The sequence below is a fragment of the Zalophus californianus genome, chromosome 8 (genome assembly GCF_009762305.2).
Source record: "Zalophus californianus isolate mZalCal1 chromosome 8, mZalCal1.pri.v2, whole genome shotgun sequence".
NCBI lineage: Eukaryota > Metazoa > Chordata > Mammalia > Carnivora > Otariidae > Zalophus > Zalophus californianus.
Window position 1 is genome coordinate 65,193,938 of NC_045602.1, and position 17,074 is coordinate 65,211,011.

Below are 17,074 nucleotides of genomic sequence, written 5' to 3' on the forward strand. Positions count from 1 at the left end.
ACCAGCCAGTAGAAAGAGAACAGAATTTAGAAACAGCAATGAGAAAAAAAGTAAGTTAAAGTCAGGCCTGCTGAGGGCAGCAAGGAATACTGCTGTGGGCATGCTGGGGCTTGAAGTAACTGAAAGTCTAGGATTTGAAAGTAAATACTGAGTAAGAAAAGAATAGCCATGTGGCGCCATCTGATGTAAGGACTCACAGTTCTATCATAAGAGTCTCTGAGGCCTGTAAGCATCAGAAGGGGCTAAAATTTACGAAGTTTGAGAGCCTAAGGTCATAAATTTGTCTGGAAAACTTACTCCATCAAGCACACACTGGACGAATGGTGCTACACAAGTAAAACTTTATTATTATTTTTAAAACTTTGGCAAAGTTTATCTTCATGTTCTTTTCTCTGACCAGGGGAGCTCGACTAAGATCCCTACACCGATGCCTCCAGAATAATCTATCATCACTGTGAGTAAATGTATATAGCCTCATAACAGATCACTGTGTTTGTACTCCTTTGACGCTTCTGAAAAGGTAGCCAATCAAACGGAATACTCACCATAACTTTGTACTCTTCTCCTGCTTGGTTTTAAATTACTTCTGTTAAGAAGATAAATGCATCACTAATTCAATGATTTTTTTTCTGTTATATCTTCTGGCAATGAACCAAAAATACAAACATTTAATTGACTTCAATTGGGTCTAAAGAACATAACCACCATCAGCTGGAAGGGATTCTGGACTTCATAGCAGCAACTGGCTTCCACCAGTGGAGGGATGCTGGATGCCAGATGCAGCTGAAACTGGTTTGACTAAACAGAATCAAACTGAATGTCTGGCATTGTTCAGATACAAATTTATTTATTAACAGAAATATATACACACATATATAGATTATAGATACAGATAATCTCCTTTGGAAAAAGGAAAATGGTCCCCTAGATTTAAAGAATTTTTATAGCTTTATTATTGCCAATGGAGTTGAAAACCTTAAATTCTACTGGAAAATACCTTTCTAAGCCATCTAGGTTTTCCAATAATAGCTCGCCCTAGATATTGAGCAATTTCTTAAACTATATTTCCAATATTAAGTTTTCTCTATCATTAAATCAAAACATTGTCATGAAAAATGCACTATGCTTTGTACACACTAGTACGATAATTGCTTCTATTTTTCAGAACTTCTTAAACTGATGTCCTATCAAAGTGTGTATGAGGCTACCAAATCACCCTACTGAAGCTTAAAGATCAAAAAACATCATCTACTTCTTTAATCCCCTACACGTCAGTGCACACAATAGAAAACAACACTCTGAGATCCTCAGTTTAAATCAGTTCTGGTATTCTGTAACTGTTAAAATTTTTCTCCCAAGAGACATTTAATTTCTATTGTCAAAATTCATTCATAAAGGATATTCTGACTTTTTCTAAGCACAATAAAAGATTTATGAGAGCAATTACTCATGCTATAGTGTCCCACTACTTAATTTACAGACAACCTTGCTTCAGAGAATTCCTCTGGGCTCTTCCACACACAGGTTATCTTGCCCCTGGTAGATGAGGTCATTTTGTGTCATCAGCGTTTTTCGTCCACTCATTAATTAATTAATTCACTCATTAATTAACCCCAACAGAGAATAAGAAGAAATCTGAAAATTCAGAGTAAATCTTATGAGCTGGGCGATGTGAAATACAGTATCCTCGGTGGGAAATATTCATTAGCACTGCAGGCGTTACCCGATTTGATGTGCCATCAGCATCTGCTATAAATGGGTTGGAAATTCATGTGCTTCCCTGTCAGTCTGGATGTGAAGGCTTCAAAAAGTAGCCCTGAACTACTCATATGCCAGAGTTTCCCCAAGTTAACCTAAAAATCCCACCCACCAAAAACTCAAATTTTCAACCCATACCACAAAGGTATTATCTGAGAACGTCAGTCTGGGGATGAGAGATGAAGCTTCACAATACCTGCTGGCGTCAGTCCTTCTCAGGCTCAGAATTCGACAAAAGAAGGAAAATGTGAACTTTCTTCTTCCCAAGAAGCTTGCATTCCTCACCACTTCCCGCACGTCAACCCGTCTTACACAACACACACTCACCTAGGGCAATGGTTTTCACCTGGTCTGATCTTTAGAATCACCTGCGGACCTCCTTTTGCAACGTACCCAGGGCCAGACCAATTCAACAAGCATCTGCGTGTGGGGCCCAATCACTGGTGATTATGCAAAGCTACCACGGTGATTTTAATCTGCAGTCAGGTTGGAAAACACTGCTCTCTCTGAAGCAGTGGTTTTGAATCAGGGGCAATTTCACCCATTCCCTACCCCCTGGGACCATTTGGCAATGTCTGAAGACATCTTTCATTGTCACAACTGGGGGTTGCTCGTGGGGAGAGCCCAGTATGCTGCTAAACCTCTTAAAATGCATACATCAGCCCATTACAACAAAGAATTATCTGGTCTCAATGTGAGTGGTGCCACTGTTGAGAATCCCTGCTCTAGAGAAAGAACTGGGGGGAGACACAACCTGCTATGTCTCTGGAGATCCCCTGACAAAAGAAGGAAGGAAGGACTAAGAAGCTTTCAGGAGGGAGCTGAACACTCACAACCCTGACACTCCATCCACAAAGCCAAATGTAATTCTACATGGACCCAAGTGTGACACAAATGAAGAGTTTCCTCATGGGTGCTCTCACTGGCTAGCGTGATGATGAAGGAGAGCGTGAAGCTACTGGTCACTGGAACATGTTCTAAGTCCATAAAGGAAACGAGACCCACCAGGATAGCTAAGCAATTTTTCTTAGAAGGACGATAAACAACAGAGTAATGTTTCTTCTCATCATTCCTTCTCAGTTGCTGATAATCAGCAATATACGCCCCTAGAATTAAAATAAAACTACTTTCGTGACTTTTTCAACTAGATTCATAATGCCCAATGGGTGAACCACTCATATGGGCTCCTGATCATCAGAATCATCTTTGCCTGGAAGGTCAACAACAAACAGCTATTGCTCGAAAGACCTGAGTCCACAATGCCCGTGACCTGGGCTAAAAAGCTACCTGTTAAAAAGCACAGATCTGCCATCTGATACCTGGAAGCAAAACGCCTTGGTTTCATTGTGGGAGGGAACACTTTCACCTACGAAAGTTTGACCCAACCTTGGATTTCAATGGGATCAGGGAAGCGAATCCCCCATTCTCCAGGAGGCTATCTATTTGGGTACATGTCTAGATAAAAGTGGCTAATCAACTACTTAATTTACAAATCTGGTACACAGCAAGCGACTCGAATGAACAGACAAACGCCTTAATGTCTAGATGTAACCATGTTAAATCTACTTCCTCTTTGCACATGGTATTCTCTGCAAATTGAAAAACAGTTGAATCATAACTTCTAAAAAAGCAAATGCACTTGTGAACATATTACTCAACTTGGAGGGTTTTTTTCTGTTTTGTCTTGGCTTTTGTTGTTTTTCAATCAGCTACTAATTTAAACATGGCTATATAGTCTTAACTATTTTAAAGAAAGGAAAAATACCCCAAATTCACCCTTATATCCAATTGGAAATTAAGCTGTTTTAACCAAAGAAAACTCTTGGATACCCAGTTCATCAGCTGCTTCCTCCACTGAGTTTGTAACAAGATTTAAAGATGTCCAAGGCACAGTCAACTAAAACAGTAATTGTTTTCACTGATGTTCCTTCAGTGCATATATGTGTGTCTTTTTGGAGGGAACATTACAAGTAAGACCATATTGTGCCAATACGTGTTTCTTTTCGGTTTCATTCTGCCACAATGCAGACACACTTCCACTTGCTTTCATCTACTTTTTCTTCACTCAAAACCCTGCAAGTGCTCATCCAAATCACTCATTATTTCACACAAACTCTAAACAGAATGACTCTGTACATGACTCAGCAAATCTGCAATTTGGGATTTATCTTGCTACCAGTTCCTACTTGTTTCTAGGCCAATGATTCAACCGGAGTGTGGGGGGATTAAAAATATGAAAAGTCATGTCTTACCATCCATATCAAAAATTAATTTGCAACGGCAGGATACATACAGGCCCAAATTTATAGGCGGACGATCCATAAACACCTCATTGTGCCACTTCATTTTCCAATCAATTATTGAAATAAAAATGCAATGCAAATGCACTACAAATATACTTTGGTGAGGATATCAACTTCCAGAAGATTTGTCACTTAAGAATGAGAAGACCTGATGTAAACGTAAGAATTGAATACAGTGTTGTTCTAAATAATGCGACTATGTTACACCAAACTCTTAATTAAATAAAATGGTTCAATTTTAAAAAATCATTTGCTGGATCATGAAATCTATCTGAATCCAGGCAATAATAAGTCATGATGTAATGCCATCCTCATCTAGAAACATACCTTACTTTATGCAAGGTATTGCTTCAAAATTGCATTTGAAATCTTTTCTTGTGAGTTAAACCATGCCTTGATTAAACTAGAGGAGTTCTTTATTTAAAAGAGCGCTTTGGGAAAGTAAGAAAAATTGTTTTGTATCTACACTACCTGTCCCCTAAGTAATTTTTTTTTTTTTTTGGTTCCAGATACAAGTTTTCCCTAAAATAGTGCACATATTTACTTCTCATACTCATTAAAAAATAATTGAGAAATGGAAAAGTCATTAACTTGAACTTTCCCATTAACCCATTACTCCCTGAAGACAAGCTTCATGGCTAGCGGCTCACCTCATCCATGGTAACACAACTAAAATCTCTTTTTAAATGCCTTTCAGCTCTTGTGAGAAGTGCACAGCCAAGGCTGCCCACAGCAAACAGGGCAGCTTCTGGGCCAGTCCTGGAAAGAGGGGGTGAAGGTGCAATTAACTGAGAGTCAAGGCCCCAGCCAGCCAGCCAGGAGGCCTCAGCCCACGGGTGACTTGGCTTCTCCCACCTTCCACTTCCCAGCCCAACCCAGAAAGGAGCAGCATCTTCCCCACCCTCCCCAATTCCATCTGCACATAAACGAGCACTGGATGCATTAGAAGCCAAGCTTCAGGAGTCCATTCTCAGCACTAAGAGAAAAGGATTGGGATGAAATAGGATCCAACAGGTAAATCCCCAGGTACCATATTGAAAATGTACCCCTTCATGTCACTCACTGCTCACATAGGCCGCCTCCACCACTGCTCAGAGCTTAACTGCACACAGACTCTGTAGCAGCTTTCAAACAAAGCGGAAAACCTCAGGTACATTGGATGGAAAACCCCACAGTTTATAAAACCAAACATGTTAGTTCTAACTCAACTGTAAGTAACATGAAGGGATTGGGAGGGCGTTTTGTTTAAGAAATGATTTTTTTTCCCCCTCTCTGGAGTTCAAAGTGGTTTTAGGACCAAGATGCAGGAAATTCAACCCCTATCGAAAGGTTTGGGGTCCCGTTTAGAGCGATCTCAGCAAATGCCGTGGATATGACCCTTCAGAAACCAAAGGAGAGTCCAAAAACATCTGTACATTTTCAAGAGGAACATTTAAACAACCAGGGAGGCTGTCTCACAGGGTAAAAAAAGCGTGCTAGTCAAAGTATGTTTAAGGGAGTCTGGGAGAGGGTGGTGGGTTTTGAGAGACTATGGAAGAAAATCATTTGATGGGTTTCTCCTACAAAGGGAAGCCCCCGACACATGGACAAAATCCCCGAGGTAAAGTAAGCATATCTACAGGCATTCAGGGAACACGGCACCGAGCCTGTGAAGGGACACCATATTTCTTTTCCAATGTTACTGTTTTTCATAATAAATATTCATTTCTTTATGTACATAAGGTGTTAACTGGATTCAAAAACCGGTTTTTGGTCAGCCATTGGATGAGAACCCCAAAAGGAAACCGCACACACCTAGGAAAATACTCAAGTTCAAGACTGGAAATCCTTAGCTTGGTTCTCTTTTTATCGTCAATCCCGACACATCTCACCCTGACCACTCAGAGTCCTGTGGAATTCTTGTTCCTCTCCTTCCCCTAACTGCTCATCCCCTGTCTTCGCCAGGCTTACTTGACTGCGAACCGTACAAACTAAAACAAATCCAGGGGAAGAAGCACACGGTTGCTCCTCTCCCCAACCCAGCCCCCTTCCAGCAGCGCCTGCACTTCCTCGGGTGGCTGGGAAGCCCTCCATGGTTCAGAACTCTCTAGCGAGTCGCCCCAGCCAAAGCGGTTCCCCAGCACGTACTGACCCACCGTTCATGCCACTGTAGACACTCCGGTGATGGGGCGACACGTCCTCCGGCGCCTGCCTTCGGAGGGTACCCTCCCGGCTGCCTCCGCCGCTGCCTCCGCCTCCTCCGCCCATATGTTTGTGATCGGGGCTCCCCCCAAAATGTTGTTTGAGGTGCTCAGGGCTGGTGCCCCTGGCTCTGGGTAGATGCTCCAGGCTCCCACCGAGGGCGTGTTTCTGGAGATGCTCCGGGCTCCCTCCGCTGTGCCTGGCGTGTTCAGGGCTGCCCCCCGGCCTGTGCTTCTGAAAGTGTTCCGGGCTCCCGCTCAGCACGTGCTTGGGCAGCGTCTCGGGGCTGCTCCCGGGGTGCGGGTGCCTTTGCTGCTCGGGGCTGCCTTTGCACAAGGGTTTGTGGTGCTCAGGGCTGGGTCCTTTGAGTGCTTTTGGGTGATCCGGGGTCCCGGAGGCTCTGGGTTTCTGTAGGTGCTCGGGGCTGGTGCTCCGGTGCTTGGTGTGCTCCGGGCTGCCCTCGCCCCGGGGCTTCTGCAGGTGCTCTGGGCTGCCACTGCTCGCGTGCTGCTTGTGATGGTCGGGGCTGTCGGTGCTGCCCGTGCTGGACGTGCTGCTGCCGTCGCCCACGTCCCGCACGTAGGGCGCCGTGGAGGCGGCGAGCTGGCACAGGCTGGCCTGGCTGTCGATGGAGCAGCGGCTGCCCGCGCAGCCTGCGCCCTTCTCCTCATCGAGCAGCACGCAGAGCTCCTTGAGCTCCATGTTCTCCTTCACCACCTCCTCCTGCTTCACCTCCAGCTCCTTCAGCTTCTGCAGGTATAAGGCCACTTCCTTGTGCATCACCCCAGCCGTGTAGCGGCCCAGTCTCTGCCACTCGCGGGACACCCTCTTGCCTTTCTGCCGGTCATCATCCAGGAAACAGCAGAGGTCCCTCAGCTCCTGGTTGTCCTCCTGGAGTTTCTGGTTGATATCCTGAAAAAGAGAGAGAGAGAGACAACCATTCAAGGGAGGTACACAGGTGAGGCATCCTCAGGCTCAGACCTCCTGGGAGGGAGAATTGGTGAATTCTCTGTGATATTAGGGGAGAGGGTGAGAAGCTGAGAGGAAACTGAGGATTGTCATAAGAATAACAATAACGAGTATTGGTGATGCTCCCTGCCCAGTGCTTACCTGTATGATCTCATCGAATTTTCACAAAACACTTGGAGGATAATGATTTTTATGGTTCTTTGTGGGGGCGGGGGAGGACTGGACCTCACAAAGCTTCACTTGCCCAAGGCCATCCCGCCAGTATCTAGGGAGCAGCCAGTTAATTCACAAGAAACCACTAAAAATCCAAGGATCCCCTGCCCCACTTTCCAGGAAGAAAATGGCTGCTTGGGACCTGAGAAATGCTTAAAAGCTCTGAGGCAACACGCCTTCCATCAGCACAAACACAAGCACTGCCTGGTGTTCGGCCCTTGACACGGGACTAACAGCCCAGTTCCCACAGGGGACCAGCACAATTGCCCTCTAGCGACATTTCTGACCCGCACATCTAAGCCCCACTGGCTGAACCCCCTGCACATCTCCCAGGCATCCCACACGAAAACTCGAGCAATGCCAAGCTCTTGTGGGATTTTCAAAGCCCTCTCCCCAAACTGGCCCCTCTCAGCAAATTCTGCCTCCACGCATCCTGCTGCCTTCCCTAAGAGCCTGGCTTATGCCTGGCGTCTCCTTCTCCCTCACCTTTCACTGCTGAACTAAACAGGTCTTCTGAACCCATTCCCATGCGTGGCAGCACCTCACTGCCCTTGGGATAAAGTGCAAAATCCTTCAAGTCTCCCAAGACCCCCAATCCTCTAACCTGGTCTATTTCTCCCACACGAGTGGTGCTCCACTCACTCATTCACAAGTATTTAGTAAGCATCTATTCTGTGCCAGGTACCAGTCCAGGTGCTAGGGATGTATCAGCGGACACAGCAAACACCTTGACCTCCTACAGCTTTCATTCCAGCGGGAAAAACTGGCAAAAGGTCAGTAGAGAGCACAATGCCGCGTCGCGAAAAGTGCTGGGAAGAAAACTAAAGTAGGCTAAAAAATACTATTTTTTAAGAGAAGGCACCTCACTGAGAAGGAAAACATTTGGGCAAAGACCCGGGTGAAATGAAGGAGTGAACATCTGAGGGAAGAGGATCCCAGGCAGACAGCAGGGCAAGTACTTGCCCTGAGACGAATATGCCTGACGTGGCAGCGCGGCCAGTGCGCCTGAAGCACAGTAAGGCCCCAGAGCTGAGCTGGGAGAGGGGGCAGGAGAGATGAGACCCAAGAGGTGGGAGTCGGGGCTGGGTGATGCTAGGCCTTGGCAGCCACAGGAAGGACTCTGGATGGGTGGTGAGCTGAGGATAGAGTGGTGACACAATAGGTCCATTTATAAAGAATCACCATTGTTCTGTGTAGAAAACAGACCAGAGGAGGGGGGCGGGGGATAGAAGAAAGGGAGACGAGATAAGGTGGAAGCCAGGAGACATCCGCGAGGAGGCTACCAGGCCAGGCCAGGTAGAGGGAGAGGGTAGCGGCGTGCGCAGATGGTAGCAGCGGAGAGGGCGGGACCTATCCTGACCCCCAGCTAAGCCCCACCACCACTGGCCTGGTTTCAGCGCCTAAGGAACAAGCCCTTTCTCTCTTTCACTTGGCATGCATTCCCTTAAACGTCTATACAACCTAAAGGCCTCACTTTATAAGTCACTTCCCCAGAAGCCGTCCCTGACCAGTAGCCCCTATCTAAAGGAAGTTGCCTTATACACTCCACCAGTACACCTTTTATTTCCCCTCTGTGGCACTCATTACAATCACATATGGTTGAATGTGGCTATGAGAACTCACCAGACTCCGGTCCTGAGCATGGAGACCCCAGCTATTCCGTCCACCTCTGTGTGTCCAGAACACAGCACGCCCACGGTGGACACATGAACCAAGGAACTTTGAAAACGCATCGTGAGGTTCCCCCTTTATTCTCCAGTCACACACAGAGTGAAGGGACTGTTTCTTGAAGCACCTTGGTTTGGTGGCGATGAACCAGGGGCGGTCATAGGGTTGCTATTGGAAGATTTACCCTGCTTTCCGAAGCCAGAAAACCTCTCTGGTCTTGGGACTCGGTCATCCAACCCAGAACTAGAGGCACTCAGACGAGACTTGATCCCCGTTCACTCAGATTCATTCTAACACTTTGCCTGATGCTGGTGAGAAAATAAACTATAAGACATCGGCCAACCACAGCTCGCATCCCCTGACAGTCTTGAGGCCCAAGATGGGAGTCATCCTGAGGAAGAAGAGGATATTGCGCAGCGTGGTTTTAACTCCAATGCTAACTCTTGGCATCCTGACTATTCTGTTTCCTTGTTTCTGATGCCCACTTCTTCCTCCTCGTTATCACTTTCAGACCTCAGGCCTGGCCATTTCCAAACCTCTCCCACCTGGGCCCCTGCCTTGGTCTGCCCCAACCTCTATCTTTCCTCACCCACCCAAGTCAAGCTCTCCGCGGCCACACTTGATCTTCAAAATCACTCCCTGAATGTTCTGTCTCTCCTGCATCAACCGCACCTTCTCCCCTTTACCAGGAAGATGAATAAACCCTTTGGCCAAGCCAGGAAGGCTTTCTCCTGCCTTTCCACCTTTAGCTCCCTCTTTGCCAGCTAATCACGAAGCCTGACTGTATCTAGCTTCCCAATTAGAAAATCCCGTCCTCTTTCCTGTATGAACTTACCTAAGAGGAGAGATTCCTCTGAGAAGTCTCCCCTAGCGCTAGAACAGCTTCTGGCCTGTGGCAGGGACAACCACAAATGAATGAATGAAGTAACTTTCCCACTCACCGCTTAATGCCTCTGAGATACACTAGCTGGAGCACTCATTGGGCATCATTTTTTTTTTTTCCTTTTCCAATGTAGGTATCTTAGCTTCTGGGGGCAGACTCAATTCTAGAGTCATCCTTTGCGTAGCTGACACACCCGGCATGGCACCTTGCCTACAGTAAGTAATATGTGTTTATGGACTGACCAATGCTTTAAAGCCCTAGGCCCGTGGCCAAAACAGGATACAGCTCTAGCTACTGAGGAAGGATTTCTTATTATTGTCTCAGGGAACCCCTGTGAGGTTGGAGTCTATGTCATAAGAGAATAAATGATCTGTTGACATTGATGCTTTAAGGGAAATCAGAAGCTGTGGAGACTCTGAGAAAATAATACTAAAAAAAATTAATCTTTCTTTTTTTTTTTAAAGATTTTATTTATTTATTTGAGAGAGAGAGAGAGAGAGAGAGAAACAGCATGAGAGGGGAGAAGGTCAGAGGGAGATGCAGGCTCCCCGCCGAGCCGGGAGCCCGATGTGGGACTCGATCCCAGGACTCTGGGATCATGACCTGAGCCGAAGGCAGTCGCTTAACTAACTGAGCCACCCAGGCACCCAAAAAATTAATCTTTCTAAGCTTCAAAAATTATTCTACATTTAGTTTAATCCTGGCATTTTATAGAAAGTTCAAGTCATATTCTTCTCCATCTAAATGAACTTCCATCTGAAAACACTTCCTTTTGACTATCCCACAGCTATTCCTGATTTCTCCAGAACTGGGAAATAAATAGGAGCCGTGCTACCCCGGGGCCTCGTGGGGTTAATGCCTTTCCGAATGGAGTGAACCATATACTTCCCAGAATTCCAGTTGGGGTAGAAGGGGTAACAGCCTACTTAGCTTTCTTTATCACCATGCCTTCTTCCAAGAGTAAATAATATTCTTGGGTATACAATTCTGAGCGATTTCCTTTCCCGTCTGTGGAACAGCTAAGCAACCGATTGGATAATCACCTTATAAACCAGCTTCTTCCAATCCACTACATTAAGATTTGGGCTTTCTTTTTCAAAACACAAACTGTCCTTTTAACATTGCCACTGGCCACCAGATGTTATCCATCTGTCTAAAGGGGACTTTTAAAAGATTCAATACACCTCATAGCATACCACTCAAATTTTCATACGTAAGATTCTCAAGTACTCTATCTGTGGTTAAAGAATTGTTCTAATTTGTAATTTTTCTTCACTGCAGGGAGGGGGATTGGTGTGTTGGGGAACAGAGAGGAACATTAATGTGATGCATAACAAATCTACAGATCCGGGTTCCCCCAAATCTGCCCCCTTGTCCCCTGAAATCCCAGGTCGGAGCAACCTGAGTATTGGTATATGCTCAGCAGCGCACAGACATGGTTCTCAGAACCCAACTCCTTATAACATCAGAACCAGAATCCCCTTTCTGCACCCTTGCAGAATCACACATTCTAAGCAGAGCATGTCAACTAGCTGAAAGAAAAGAAAGCCAGCCTATTTTAAACATTGTATATCTGTGTGACATTGAGAAAGCTATTTAACATCACCTATGGATCATTTAATCTTCATCAAACGTCTTACAGAATTAGCATCGCCATTTAGCAGATGAGAACACTGAGGCTCAGAGAGGTTACCAGCTTGCCCACACTGCCCAAATTGTCAGGCTCCAAATCCTTTATCTCTCCACTGTCCCGCACTGCTCCACCTCTGAAACGTTTAAACGTAGACAAGTCAGCCTGTGCTGGGACCCAGGCACAGGCGCCTCCACGGAAAGACCTAGCGCTCCCATCCCCCATCTCTACAGCTGCAGTACCACCTCGTAGCCTTGAAAAGATTTCTTGCCATTTCAAAAGCAGATCACAGAAAGGAACATAAAACAAGAGAAGTGTTGTGGCCTTCATTACGCTAAATGTACAGTCTTCAACTGGAAGTCCCAAAACATCAGAGCTGAAAACAAAACCCCAAATCCTCCTTCTAGTTAGGCCAAACTAAGTAAGTGCACATATCATTTACTCAGTCAACCACATTAATGGATCAGGGGGGTGTCCAGGGATGTTCTGGCTAAGATGATGGATAGAAGGGGGAACACTGGCCGCTCAGCAGGGCTTCGCCACAACCCCTCAGGGGTGGGCCAGAGGCCTTGGAGGCTACCATGTTGTAACTGGCCAGGGATGACAAAAAGGAGGAGTAGAGGCTGCGTCAGAAAGTATCCAGCCCCACCGTTCTGAACTTGGTAAGGAGGTGGACAGGAAAGTCTTTTTAAGCCAGGTCATGAATCTAGACCCCCAGGAGATTTTCCTACTTGGGGTGAAACTGCCCTTAGCTGACCTAATAGGTATTTCTCTAAATGAAGCTACTAGAAAGAAGACCAGGCTCCCCCACCTAGCTCCCCTCCCCCACATAGCTCCCCTCAACACACACACACACACACACACACACACACAGTCCACACAACCCAAGGGAACCTTCAAGTATTTCTGAACTATTATGTCAATGCCCCATACTATTAAAATCCTTAGGAAATTGATTAATTACTTAATTGAAAACTCTTCCAAGTTACCTTATAGTTCAAACCATGGAAGAAGATTAAATTGGAGGGTTATGAACTATACCTTTGTCCAGCTTTGCCTAAGAAACCCAATCCTGGAGGTGTAGGCCTATACATTTACACGCCCTCTCCTGAGGACAATCTCTACCACTGTTTTGTAATCAAGTCCAGCATTAAAGCTTCTCCTACCTGATCCTAATGTCTTGTTGCAACCCCCTAGGAGATGGTTGTTATCATTTGCATTTTATTGATGAGTAAAATGAGGTCCTGATAAATTAATTACCCAAGCTCACCCTCCTTGGCAAATGAGGATTCTAGATGCAGACCCACCTCTGAGATGATCTTCTCACTACACTAGCCTATCTCTAATGCCCCAAGAGTCTGGTACTTAATAAATACTCCACTGGTAATGAATTAAACCAAAGGAGAGTGGCAGTCTTGGGATTCTTCTGACTGTGGGATCTTTCTAAATGCACCCACTCCAGGAAGTAGATGACAAGTGCGTTGGGGCCCCGGGGAAGGCCGGCTCCACCTGCACTGGACCCAGCACCCAGGCGAGCAACTCTTTGCCCCAGAATCCCAGAGCTGGAGGCTGAGGCAATTAAGAAAGTGTCTACAGCCTGGAGAATTGGGGTGAGAGTGGAAGGGGACAAGAACAGCATGTGCCTGCAGGAATTTGCTCCCTGATGTCCCTGCAGTGTTTTCGTGCGTGTCTGGCTTCCTATAAACAAAAGCAGAACAATGAGAGGAAGGAATACCAGCAGGCCCCAGCACAAGCAGCGAGGAGAGGAAGCCGGCGGTGCTGTGCGCGCTGGCAGGGCGGATCCCGGCCCGTCTCCTACAGCCCCGCTAGCAGGCCCACGGGTCTCACACTCAGAGCTCTCCAAGGAGAAAAGAAGTTGATGGGGCTTTGGCTTTCTTCTTTTCTTTCTTTTTAATTTTTTTTTCTTTTTTCTAATAGCAAAGAGGGAAGGCTGGTTCATAAAGCAAAGCATCAGTGGCTGACACTTGGGGTGGTGCCTTCAAATCCCCTCCACCGCCTCAATGCTAGATGAAATTATAATCAAATTGGGGGTGAAGGGGAAAGGGGGTCAAGGAACCCCAAATGACGCCATCTAAACTGGAGAGAAGGAAAGCGCAGGAGCAGGTAGAAAATGTGAAGGCAGAGCTTAAGCTCCTCTGCACTGGGTGACATACACCAGCTGCGAAGGTGGCGCCCGCGACTTCTCCCTGGGCACCCCGCCAGCCCTTCTCCCCAGCATTGGCGCCCTTTCCTCATCCGCTGGAGAAGTCGTGGCTCCGGAGCACCGGTATCCACGATCCCCAAGGATGAAGATGTCCTGGACTCGCTCCCTCGATCACCCTTTCCCCTACCTGTGACCCGGCTCCCCAAACCACCGATTCTCCAGGCTTCCTAGGAAAATAAAGGTTCTGCATGCCCATCACCTCCCTCCCTACTTTTCAGCATCCTCGGCGCCCTCCCCTCCGGCCACAGAAGATCCCAAGTGATAGCTCCACACTGGCTCTCCCCAAACAGGGAAGAGGAGACCAATCACTTCCAAAGTTCGGAAAAGTTTCCAAAGGGCTGGGGATGGGGAGCAGGGGGTGCTGACCGGGAGAAAGGGGAGGATCACCTGTTGCCCGAGGGAGGGAAAGTTTGCCCCGCCCCACCACCCCGGAGCGCCCCGCTCCCCGCCCGACCCCGCGCTCACCTTGAGCCCGCGGATCTCGCCGAGGTGCAGCTGCAGGCGGCGATTCACCTCGCGGATGAGGTTACTATGGTCCAGCATCGCGCTCACCTTCTCGGCCTCGGCACGCCGCAGGCTGCGGATCAGCTCCTCCTTGCTCCACTGCAGCAGCTCCTCGTCCGACACTTTGGACAGGTCCTCCGCGGTGGCGGCGGCGGGCGGGCCGGCAGAGGCTGAGGGACAACTTTCCGCCGCCGCCGCCGTACCTCCGGCCGCCTTCGACATGGTATCCGCGCGGTGGCAGGTGCGAGTGGGTGGAAGAGGCAAAGCGACTCCCGAAGGCGCGGGCGCGGCGGGGCCGCCTCCGCCCACACCCCTGTGCGCTCCGGCGAGTCAGCTGCACTGCCCGGCGGCCGCTGGGTTGGGGCGGCAAGGGTCGCGCTGGGCGGCCATCCTACCTCGCCATCCCCGCGCGCGCGCCCGCGCACCCCCAGGGCCGGGCAGTCACCCGCGCGCTGCTGCCGAGGCGCGTCCCAACTCGGCGCACGTCCATGGTGAGGGGCGCCGGGGAGCTGGCGCCGCCGCGGGAAAACCTCGGGGAGCGGCGGGGGCGCCCGGGGGCTGCCCCCGGGTTCCCCTGGCCTCTCCTCCGCTCCGATTCGAGACCGTCGCCCACCACACTCTCGCACACACGCACACACGCGCGCGCACTTTCCTCCCCCTCGCCGAGCTGCAGCCCCGGCCTCACTGCGCTCCTAGGCGAGCTAGGGCGCGCCGGCTCCGCGGCGCCTCCGGGGTTGCTCGAGCGACGCCGCCGCTGCTGCCCGAGTGCTCGGCGCGGCCCGCCGGCTGCGCTCCTCCCGCCGCCTTCGGGGCGCCCGCTGCCGCTCCTAGGCTGCTCGGGGAAGCCCGCGATTTGCAGAGCCGAGCCGAGCCGAGGAGGGGTGGAGGGTGGAGGGGTAAAGGCTGGACCGGCAGGAGGTGGAGCCTGCAGCCGGGGCCGTCCGCAGCCGGCCGCACCTCCCGCGCGGACCGGACGCAACTGCAGCTAGATCGCCTCCCGGGCTCCCGAGGCGCGCTCCCCGCTATCCCGCCGGGGAAGGCCGGGGGCGCGGCTCTTCCAGCGCCCGGGCGCGGGTGGGGCGGGATGCGGGAGAAGCGTGAGAAGCTGTGAGGCCCGGGCTCTCGCAGGCTCGCGCGCGCCACCATGTGGCGGAAAGAGCTCCCTCCTCCGCCCCCTGCGCGCCAGGCTTGTCACCTTGCGGGGCAAACAAGGGGCGACCAAAATGAGAGACACTTGGTATTTGCAGGGATTAGAGGTCAGGGGAGATGATGATGATGATAGATAGATGATAGATAGATAGATAGATAGATAGATAGATAGATAGATAGATAGATAGATAGATAGATAGATGATAGATAGATCGATCGACCTGATGATAGATAGATGATAGATAGATGATAGGAGGACCTGGGGGTAACTGTCGGTTTCTACTTTGGAGAATGGAAGAAAAGGTCGATGGCCTAAAAAAAGTGTGTGGGGGGGTGTAGGTGGGGTGGGAAAGGAACCTTTAAGAAAATCCCAGTGCTCTGAAAAGAGGAAAGGCTTTGCTTCGGGGCACTACTCTTTAGGGACCACCCACCCCCCACCCCCCACCCCCTAGGCCTTTGTCTTTTCTAAAAATCCACTGCTTTGGGAAGAAGCTTCAGGGGACAGTATTGGATCTTTTAAAGTTTTATTTGAAAAACATCAAAGCCTTAACGGGAAAATAAAATACCTTTACCTCCAGCTTCCCCAGGCCTGGATTTTTAAGGTCAGCACAGTCACCTCCCCTCTGAGCAAAGGACAGCCTCTTAAGCAGCCGGAACTGCCTGCCTGCCTGGGAGATTTCCATTTTCCTCCTGCCGCAGGCAGTCAGTTCTTATGGGGTTGGCTTTTTGAGATGGTAATTTCTGGAAGTGGGTATTCCCTGTCCCTGGGTCCTATCTTTGGGCTACAAAATTCCCTTTCCCACCTTCCCAGTTCTACCCTCCTGTTGCATGGGATCAAACCTGAGCTGAAAGCATCTGTTTCTTGCTTGAAGAAGTAGATGCACTTGTCCTGGGCATGTCATTTCAATGAATACTCCTCTCCAGGATGGAGACAGGGCCAGAAAAGTGCAGGAACTTACCCCCCGCCCCCCCCCACAGGGCTTCCGAAAGCCAGGCTGCAAAGGGAATAATCACCTGGTAGGATGAAGCTCTGAATCAGAGTCCCTCCACCAGCAGGTCACTGTGCATCCCTTAATAAGGCTACCACCTTTTAACAGACAATCGGATGGGGACTTCTGAGACTTAGCTTCCTGGAGAGCAAGGAAAGGGGGTGCAGCCCTCTGACCTAGATGGCCTTGAAGTTCCCCTCAGCTTGACTCTAAACTTTAGACAGGTTTCTTCCTGACTGTAGGTCCCTGACCTCCCTTTTCTTAGAGCCCTTCCTTTAGAAAACTTGCACTTGTGAATTTCTTTCTCTGCTGCCTTGAGTTGTAAATCACCTCCCAGGTTCTCACCACCCAGGAATGTTCTGCTTCAGGACCTGAGAGCCATCCCTTGGAAATATAATTATCACGGAAGATAGCCCCCCAATCTCTCCATCTCTCTGAAAGGGGAGGAGTCTAACTCCACTAAGTGTTAAGTAGCAAACATAAATGGTCTAATCACCAACTCCCCCCCACACCCCTTCCCATTTCCAGTGTTCTCCAGTACTTTCCCAGTAGCCCACCTTGGGGGCTTAAAAACCCTACTGCCTCTTAGGGTCCTGGGTGGCT

The 17,074-nt window shown here is 48.9% G+C and overlaps 1 protein-coding gene across 7 annotated transcripts in view; it reads right to left on the reverse strand.

Annotated features, from left to right (window-relative positions):
• CCDC85A (coiled-coil domain containing 85A) overlaps positions 1-14,700 on the reverse strand; it is a 208,359-nt gene extending 193,659 nt beyond the window's left edge. For all 7 annotated transcript variants that reach the window (XM_027622573.1, XM_027622568.1, XM_027622575.1 and 4 more), the window contains exons 1-2: positions 14,295-14,700; positions 6,197-7,154 (exon numbers count right to left, since the gene is read on the reverse strand). In XM_027622573.1, the coding sequence (XP_027478374.1) occupies positions 6,197-7,154; positions 14,295-14,555 (1,219 nt within the window). In that variant the 5' untranslated portion in view covers positions 14,556-14,700. The remainder of the gene's footprint in view (positions 1-6,196; positions 7,155-14,294) is intronic.
• Between the last annotated feature and the right edge of the window lie 2,374 nt (positions 14,701-17,074).